The sequence below is a fragment of the Formica exsecta genome, unplaced genomic scaffold (genome assembly GCF_003651465.1).
Source record: "Formica exsecta isolate Colony F162 unplaced genomic scaffold, ASM365146v1 scaffold174, whole genome shotgun sequence".
In the NCBI taxonomy this organism is placed as follows: Eukaryota; Metazoa; Arthropoda; class Insecta; order Hymenoptera; family Formicidae; genus Formica; species Formica exsecta.
The window spans coordinates 145,554-155,500 of record NW_021849056.1 but is presented as its reverse complement, the minus strand read 5'-3'; the positions used below and the strand labels follow the sequence as shown (position 1 = coordinate 155,500).

The window sequence follows — 9,947 nt, the reverse complement described above, 5'->3', positions numbered from 1 at the left end:
TCTTATCCCTTTTTAAAGTTAGTTTACCGAATAGATTGGAGATAAATCTGCACGTTTGTCCGAATATCGAGATGGAAGTTTGGATGTTAGTACAATGAGCCAAGATAGAGAAACTTTGTACCAGTTATATGTTGATAAAACTTGTTGCAAGTCGGCCCACTTACTCTAATCTTCTGGTGCTCCGTGGAACACACAGGTGTTTCACTCATTCGTTGAAGCATATACTGCAAACCACGAGTACATGTATTGATGAATGGCATATCAAGCCGCTAATGCCGTTAATGCGTCATCGATAAAGTTTTAAACACGAAAAAAATACTTTCCTTTTTCCAAAAGTGTGCATTAAATAATTTCTTATTACAATATCTCATCTAAAATTCGACCCTACTTCTCTCCTTTCGTTATAAAATTAACTAGATCAACTCTTTTTTGTTATTAATCAGATCGTCTGAAATTTATATTTATCTAAAAAAAAATCCACATATTTTTAAAAAATTGAAGTAATTTCTATTACTTCTATTTTCAGATATATGGATTTAAGACGAAAATTGGCTCTTTAATTATTTATAACGAGTTTTTAGTCACAAAATGATAGACATATGTGTGAAATAAGAGACAATCACGAGATAAAGTGAAGTATTTGGAAAATGTCGCTGGGGATGTGTATGTCTGTATGTGTGTATGTGTAAGTATTATGTGTCAGGTACATAATAGTATTATGAAATTATTTGTAAGTGAAACAGTAAATTTTACCTTTTGCCAAGGATGCGACTTAATTTGTGGAAATTTGAATTCGGTATAGTTGGGATTCATCTCACGTATCTGATCGCGCGTAGGTGTACCAAGGACTTTGATAATTTCTACCAGCTGATCGACGCCGCTATCGCCGGGAAATATCGGTTGGCCTAGCAACAATTCTGCCAGCACGCAACCTGCGCTCCAAACATCTATCGAGAAAATGAGAGAAAAATATATCAAGAAAATTAAACTAGAAAAGAGATGTAATAAAAATATAACCCTATTGTAAAAGAGTATTACAATATACTAATAACAAAATATAAAAATTAAAAAAAAAAAAATTGAATTTTCTACATTTTATCATGTGTTATGGAAGCCTAAGAGCTTAATTCTAGCAGGTATCTGCTAAAGATTAAAAAATGATAGAGCGCGTCTAAAGATGATTTCTCAAATTTTTAGATCGATCAAAATTTGTAGCTTACCAATCTTTGTAGTATAATCGATAGCACCAAAGATGAGCTCAGGTGCACGATAATAGCGACTGCAAATGTAAGACACATTGGGCTCGCCTTTCACTAAGTGTTTAGCCGAACCGAAATCGCATAGCTTCAAGACGCCGGTGTCCGGATCTAAGAGTAGATTCTGCGGCTTAATATCTCTGTGGCAGATACCCAACGAGTGGATGTACGCCAACGAACGGAACAGTTGATACATATATAGCTGCAAAAAAAAAATCAAAGCTTATCTTCATCTCTTTTATACTATATACTATATATATACAATATGTTATGACATAAGTTTACAAAATTTTTTTCTGTTCGACTATTAAAATTTTACATGATTTGAGTTAAGATCGGTGTAAGCCAGATCGGTTTCTATCTATAATATATGAAAATAATTTTGTACGAAAGGACTAATTATTTTAAATAATTTTTTTATTTAAATTAATGAATAAAGTTAAAAATTTAAATTATTTATTTATTAAGTTTAATTTATTTTAAAAAAAATTAAATAATTATTATTATTATTATAAAAATATAAATAGTAAAAATTGATAAATATTAATTAATATATAAAATTAAAATTACTTTGGCAGATAAGTGTATTAAGTTTAGAATTTAATTAATATATATATAAAATATTAAAAATATATAAGTAATAATTTTATATGAGTTTTATCAGTATATTAAATTAAATATATTAAATTTATTAATTTTATTAATTATGTTATTAGTAGGAGTTGCTTTTTTAACTTTATTAGAGCGTAAAATTTTAGGATATGTACAAATGCGTAAAGGTCCTAATAAGGTAGGAATTATTGGGATTTTTCAGCCTTTTAGAGATGCTATTAAATTGCTTAATAAAGAATTATTTTATGTTTATAAATCTAATTATAATTTATTTTATTTATGTCCTATATTAAGATTTAGTTTAATGTTAATAAGGTGGATATTATTTCCATATGTTACTAATATTTATTTTTTAAATTATTCCATATTATTATTAATTTTATTAATATCAATTAGAGGATATATTATAATTTTTATAGGATGATCATCTAATTCAATATATTCAATAATAGGATCTATACGATCTGTTTCTCAAATATTGTCTTATGAGGTAAGATTTATTTTTATTATTTTAATTTTAATGATTATAAGAGAGAGATATTCATTCTTAGATTTTATAAATTATCAGATTTATGTGTGATATTTATTTATTTTTTATCCATTATTTTTAATGTATTTTATTAGAGAGTATTAGCAGAGTTAAATCGAAGTCCCATAGATTTGTTGAAGGAGAATCGGAGCTTGTTTCAGGGTTTAATATTGAGTATTTTAGAGGGGGGTTGATTTTTTTAGCTGAATATAGAATAATTATTTTTTTTAGATTTTTGAGAATTTCATTATTTACAAATTTATTACAATATTCTGATATTTTTATATTTATATTTATTATTATAATAAGATGTTTAGTAATTAAATAATTGATTTCTATATAACTAATTATGTAATTTCGCAAGTCTTACGAATAAAAATTATTTAGAAAGGATAAACTTCAAGCAACCAAGCTAATCGATGTTAATTGATATTAATGGGATAGAATGAAGCAGGAATTGATCCTTTCGACCCTTTAAATCACCTAATCGCAATGATTGCATTGTACGAAATCGCAATAAATTATCGTGTGGTAAGATTTATGTCGCTTAGAAAGTCAGCGGCGCACTTTTCGCAGAGAATCAGCTTTTTCGCCGACGTATAAATCACCCTTGTGAATATCTCGCTTTAGAAAGTGGTGGTAATCATTTGACTCTTTGACAGCGAATTTAAAAAAAACTTCGTTTTTACGCGAGAGCAAATCGTATTCACAGTGCATAATTTCTTTTTACGCGCGGGAAAAATCAGCATTTTTCAGTGTGATTAGAGATGAAAGTTTTTTGAAAATGGGATAAGAAATTAAATAAAAAACCGGTGTTTTTTGGTAATTTTGAAAAATAATGTCAGTTTTCTTCGAACAAAAGATGGTATGGGAATTAAATTAATTTTGTTTGGATCAATTTCAATGAATGTGGCTAAGCTGATTAATCAGTTCAGTTCGAATATTTTAAAACTGGTTAATTTTGATTTTTATAATTCAATGGAATTTTTGATATTTTTTATTTTTAAAGTTTTATAAAAGTTAGAAAAATACTCTCTCAAGCAGAATTAAACTGTTATTATTTTTGTTATATTATGGACCAGAAACGAGAATAACACATGGAATCTGATACCTAATTTTAATACATTTGATGCTCATTTTTCAAAGCCGTGCATCAAAGATTAATAAATAAGCATTCAAATTAGATTTTTGCTATACATTTTTGAAAATGGACATTCTGAGTAATTAATGGGGTAAAAAACCCATTTTTGAGGGAGTAAAAAACAGTTTTTTTTTTTTACCAAGTTTTTTACCCAAAGTTTCTGTTTTTTCACTACTCTTTAAATCTCCAAGTATGATTGATATGTTAATCAAGAACATTTAATTGATAATATCTTATGACAATTCATATGAATAAATAATTATTTTCAATAATAACACAGAGCATTATCCAATTATTGCTCGTTCCTTCTATACTCGGACACGATACGGTGTTAATTTGCAGACAGTTATTTATTAATACAGTTAGCTTTGAAATACTGTGCCGTGACGAAAGCCGTGGACGCGGAAGCAGCCGGACAGGAAAATACGCGGTCGACGGCGAGTTTAATTCAACGATTTGCAACGTGTCTTCTCTGGGCGCGCTTTATATACTTTGTTGTAAAGACGTCAGCGAGCTGACAGCGCGCCAGACACTTGAAAGGGACGAGCCAGTCACGCTCGCAGATCAGATCCTTTGTCGGCCGTGCAATTAAGATAAGGACTCTCCTCGCAGGAGGAGAGAACGTTTCCTGTCACGGGGCGGCAATGTCGCCTCGCTCCGCGAGAGCCGCGAGAACACTTCGAAAGAAGTCGACGCTTCCAAGAAAGGGGTTGATTGGCCGAAGCGTGCTGTCTTCAATTTGCATAGCTATCATTCTAAATTGCGGTCTGGGAGGTCCGAGTACGGTTATTGTTGACGTAAAATCCCGTGCGAAATGATTCAGCGCAATAAAATAGAATTCATCTGAATAATCGTGAAAACTTCCGGAACTAGCGAATTCGTGAGATCTATTTACGGAGGAAATTTTTTGTAAAAGACTTTCGAATTAGTCGAATTAAAATTTAATATAAAATAATTATTTTTAAAAATATAAAAATAATTCATTTATATATATTCGATATCGCCTAATTTTTCTGAAAGTTTTAGCCTCGAGCATGCACGAACGAAATGACAGTAAACGTTAAATTCTGACGACTACCACAATATGATTACTCACAAGTGTCGAGGATGAATAGTAAAAGTAAGAAGCACTTAACTCACGTAGATTGTCACAAATCGAGTTAATCCTACTGCGTATGCGTACTCTGATGTATCTTGTTTAGACTACATTATTCAATACGTTGCGGTAGTTATCAATAACCCATTAGCATGTCATGATTGAATTAAAAGGCTTCTTGGATTGAATGACGGGATGATTAATAATCGAAATGTGTACGAATATCGTGTGGGCGCAGCTGTCACGATTCGAACCTTTGAAGGAGAATCCGATCGTACAAGTAGAACGGCCACTGTAAGTCGGCCACAGTAGGCAGTGTGTCTATTAATCCGTTGCTACATACGTTTTACGAACGAGAAATTGAATCCCAGAGCTGAATCTAATGATCTAATAGAGAGCGGATTTAATGCACGTGTTGCTTCTTGCTCACGCTAGTTATCTCCGTGATTAACAGATCGCGATCGAGGATAAACGCGATCGTGACCATACGTCGTTATTGTTTTCTCGAGTTACCCTATAGAATTGTAATCGGCTATTAATATTTATCAAACTCATAAATAAATTTTGCAGTTATATTTTACTTCAAAAATAAATTTGTCATATATTTTTAATATCTTGTTATCCGCCTTAGCTGTATCTTTCTCACTACTAGATATAAATTAGTAAGTAATAATGGAAAGAATTTCTCGATTCTCATAAATCTTTTTTTTTAGAATTCTGAGATTACGGGATATTTATCTCATACTTTGTCCAACCAATGGATATATTTCTGTTATCTTACACACCGAAAAGACCATAACTTACGACCTCTAGAAGAAAACTACTCCAATAATGTGTCAAAAATATGCCTCTCCTTAAGTAGTGTGTAGTGTTTCGATTTCGATGGAGAGACTCATGCGTCACAGATTATCGCCTTCCTATAACTCTTGCATGGAAAAGTCATGGGTTCTCGGGTACTATAATATTAATATTTTCTATTAATACAGATAGTAGATACATTATTTTATGTGAGACAATGCGTGTGTGCTTTATAATTTCATGCGACGATAGATTGCAACTGTCATTTAATTTAATGACGTCTCGATCCTATTTCATAAATAGCCAATGATGCATCGTTCAATTTCCATTGGAAATAGTGTGAAAAATCCCAGTTTCGCAAACGTCTCGCACGCTATTGTTATCAATTGGAGGATATCGCGCCCATTTGCGAGCGCGCCAAATGCAGAAGCATAGGCGGCAGCAGGAAGCGCGATTATCGTATAGAACGACTCACAATCACTATTGTTGCCATTGACAATCTATTGTGGGGATATTTAACGCGAGACACACAGCCACTATTTCGAGTTTATTATAGGGCGTGGTGCGGCCACGTGGTGGCATGTCGCTCAGACATTTAAATTGCATGCGTCGCGCGAGAGAGCGGCTCGCGTCTACCGCACCCGCGATCGCAAATCGCTTTGACGTTTACCGCGCCAGGTGCGCCGGACGTAAACAAAGAATGATTACCGTGTGTGTATTACGGTAGTCGCTACTCGCACCCTTTCATTGTACTATTTGCATTCTCCGTTGCATTCGTAATTATTCCTCGCGATGGAACGTTTCTGGCGCGTGGGAGAGTTAGCAGGGTGTTTACTCCTTAGAAAAATGGAAAATCTGGAATTTTCAGGGAATTTTTTTATACCTGGAGAAATCAGGGAATTCTTATGGAATTTTATTGGGTCTCAGGAAATTCTTAAAAAAATTCTCTCTGATAATTTTGCTCTTATATGAGTACTGTAACCAATCCATCAATAAGCCTAGTTGTAAATTATGTGTTTAAAATATATTATAAATATGTATATTGATCTCTCTATTTTTCCTATAACTCTTGCATGGAAAAGTCATGGGTTCTCGGGTACCTTATCGGCTTGAGAAACCACTTGTTATATGTATGTAGTAGGAGAGCGGAACCCATAAGTTCTTTTTAAGACCACAGATTGTAAGCTCTCACCCTCGAACATGCGCGCGCGCGCGCGTGCACACATACATAAATATATGTATGTACATCCTTAAAAAAATTCTCTCTGATAATTTTGCTCTTATATGAGTACTGTAACCAATCCATCAATAAGCCTAGTTGTAAATTATGTGTTTAAAATATATTATAAATATGTATATTGATCTCTCTATTTTTATATTTAATGTCTTAACAAAATATTGAATATGCAGTACATATTTTTTATTTTAATTTTGAGTGATAAAAAATGAAAATATTATACAAGTTAAAAATTTTTATCTTAACGAAAGCTATTCAGTTTTTTTTTTTTCAGTACCTTTGTAAATCTAGCACTTGAAACTTAAGTGGCTTTGTGTTTTCTCTTTGTACAAAAGAAAACCATTAGAAAATGCGTATACAATAAAAAAAGTCTTATTTTAGGAAATTGCACCAAAAAATCTTTAAAATATTTTTTTTATCTGGAAATTTGAAAAAAAAGAATACCTGGAAGATTATGGAATTTTCAGGGACTTTTTTTATAAGATTTGAGTAGACACCCTGGTTAGTGAAAAAATATTTGTACACAATATATGAACTCCACATTTTTTTGTTTATTATTTTATCGAATAATCATTTTTAACTTAATATGCGAATATTATTAATGCTTTAATTGGGGGTGATTACGATAACTGTGGCCCCCTATTTAAAAGGTCGTTTCTGAAGACATTTTTGCCGAGGAATACGGGAAAAATAGTAAAAAAAATTTCCGACCAATAGTTTTCGAGATATATCACTTTAAAGTATTGGACATGATAATAAAACTTTGCGAGGAAATTAAAATAAATAAAAAAATTAAGCCCCAAATAGGGGGCCACAGTTATCGTAATCGTGCCCTTTAATTTAACAATATACAAGTATGCATATTTATATTTGGAAGCTGAAAGTTTTGAAATTACGAATCTCTCGGACTTTTAGAAGCTAATCGTATAAAATAAGGATTAAAATTCTGCGCAATCGAAACATGATGCAGTAATTATAATGAACTCGATACGCGTCGAGACAGATTAGATCGTGCTTAATTGTAGCGATTTGGGTGCGAACGAGTGCCAATCGGCATTTCTATTAATCCCGCTCTTATCTCGATGACGTATCACGTCAAATTCTTTGACTGGCACGTTCGAGTAGCACGGCGCGTGACCATTAATATTACGCCTCGTTAATCCCACAGAGAGCGAGTCTGATTAATCGATTGATCCGCACCGGCGACCGGCTGACACCAATTACGGTCGCATCGGACAGGTTTTCGTTTTCGGCCCGATATTCGCCTCAGGACGTCACTTGCGCGAAACGCCAGATCGATAATCGATTTCTCCCAGTGTAAACGCACCTGTAATCTCGGACATCCGTGTAAATCGGGTAAATGAAACGTCGCGTCGTGATACATGTATAAATAACGCGACTGACAAACGAGATTCTTTCCACAATCTTATTAATAACAATTAAGATTTTAAAAGCAAAAAGACGAGTGGTATTTTTCTATCATATTTATTAGCTTTTGCGAAATTTAAGATTAATTATGATCTTTTAATTTACGAATCATATAAATCTTGAAAATGGGAAATTTTGGATTAAGATAGTTAAAATTTGTGAACATGAAAATTGTTATATATAGGGTGTTCCAGGTTAAGTCAATGAAACTTCAGGGTCTTATAGGAAATTGAATTTGGACAAAAAAGTTCCGATAAACATAGGTTCAGTATTCATGTGAAAAAAGAAACGAAATAAATCTGATGGGTAATTAAATAACAAACTAAATTACACCAATTTCGATCTTTCTTTGTGTAAACGCTACATTCGTAGTGCAAATGCAAACATAAAAATGTTCTTATTAAATTTTGATCGTAACTGATTACCAAAGAGTTTATTAGCTATAATTTTTTAACGAAGCATTTCTGGACTTTTGTTTATAGGAACTTTTTTGTTCCAAATTCAATTTCCTATACCTGAAGTTTCATTGATCTGACCTGGAATACCTTGTATATATATATTATTGTACTTGCAAAACTTATATATATATATACATATATATATATATATATATATGTATATATATATAAGTTTTGCAAGTACAAAAATGTCTAAAAGTTTGAAGCTTGTGAAGAGAATATGAATTGTCCATGATGCGATAGCCTTAAATTTATTAAATTGAACGTAAGTAGTCTTGAATATATGAAGGAACTTATATAAATGCAGAGACTTGTCATAATCGACATGAAGAAAGTGCTGCAGTGTCGGACCGTGTTAACGTGCTTATAAACACACTTCAATTCAATGACAGTATACAGCCCCGAGGTTGTACTCCATATGAAGAAAATTAACTTTGACAGTTTGAAGTGCCGGTCACGACCATTTCTTTTCGCTGTCTCAATAGGATAAAAATATCACCAGCCGTCTGGAAAGCATACACGGTTCTTCTTCTCTGCCGATAGTTAAGGTCGAGGATCCGGGAACAAAGTGCTAAAAATCTTGAAATTTGCCATATTGCACGCACTACATCCGAGACCGAAGTTCTTGACCAAATAAAGAGGATGGTCCGTTAAAGAAATCTTTATTGTAGTCACAACTTTTGGCTAGCTGTTTCACATCGGTTTCGGTTTCTTTGGAAGAAATCTTTTTTTTTTTTTCTCGACATGCTGAACACACATGTGACTTTAGATCTATAGAACAGTTAAACTCGAAACATCGACATTTCTTAACAAATGATTTTTTTTCTTTTTCTTCTTTTTTTTCCTTTTCTTTTCTCTCCCTCTTTTTTTTTCACTTTTTGCCGGGAACGAGCGTATTTTATTCAACAATATATTAAGTAATGGAGATATAAAACAATCCGCGATTTTAGACGATATATACATCGATATATGCTCGATAATTTATTATAATTATTATCGGCTATCGAGTCTCCGCCACGTCAAGTGCTAATTTATTGCATGTATCGCCAACGGGACCTCCGCAATTTCTATTCATATCTTACGCACACGCATATTTTCATAGACGCCGCCGACTCTCAAAAGCGAGTAGGTTTCACGACAAATGACGCAACACAATAAAATGTGAGCCCACTGAGGCCGTTTCCGAACCAATATTTTACCTCGTTCCGATACTGGTATTTCGTTCTTGATTTGTTATTTCACACTATTTCTTATTTGTAGATGATACTGATGATTGCAAAGAAATTTATGTAATGGCTATGAAAGTACAATATTGTTGATGCACGTGCATGTTTTTTTAAAGAGTATTAATGTATAAAAAAATTTTTTTAAATTAAAATTAATTTAAAAAAA

The 9,947-nt window shown here is 32.5% G+C and overlaps 1 protein-coding gene across 1 annotated transcript; it reads right to left on the bottom strand.

The window, feature by feature from the left end:
- On the bottom strand, nt 1–1,505 carry LOC115233392 (glycogen synthase kinase-3 beta-like). Its single transcript, XM_029803779.1, has 3 exons — nt 1,221–1,505; nt 754–947; nt 1–224 (listed from the first exon to the last, which is right to left on the bottom strand). Exons 1-3 carry the CDS (start codon nt 1,450–1,452, stop codon nt 87–89), a joined length of 564 nt encoding a protein of 187 aa, XP_029659639.1. The 5' UTR covers nt 1,453–1,505; the 3' UTR covers nt 1–86.
- Between the last annotated feature and the right edge of the window lie 8,442 nt (nt 1,506–9,947).

What these genes read in the sequence shown, in the direction of transcription:
- LOC115233392 (XM_029803779.1), bottom strand. Translation starts at nt 1,452, where the DNA reads ATGTATCAACTGTTCCGTTCGTTGGCGTACATCCACTCGTTGGGTATC. An exon ending in CGATTATACTACAAAGATTG is followed by an intron (nt 948 to 1,220) that starts GTAAGCTACAAA and finishes TTTTCTCGATAG; the next exon opens with ATGTTTGGAGCGCAGGTTGC. An exon ending in AGTCGCATCCTTGGCAAAAG is followed by an intron (nt 225 to 753) that starts GTAAAATTTACT and finishes CGTGGTTTGCAG; the next exon opens with TATATGCTTCAACGAATGAG.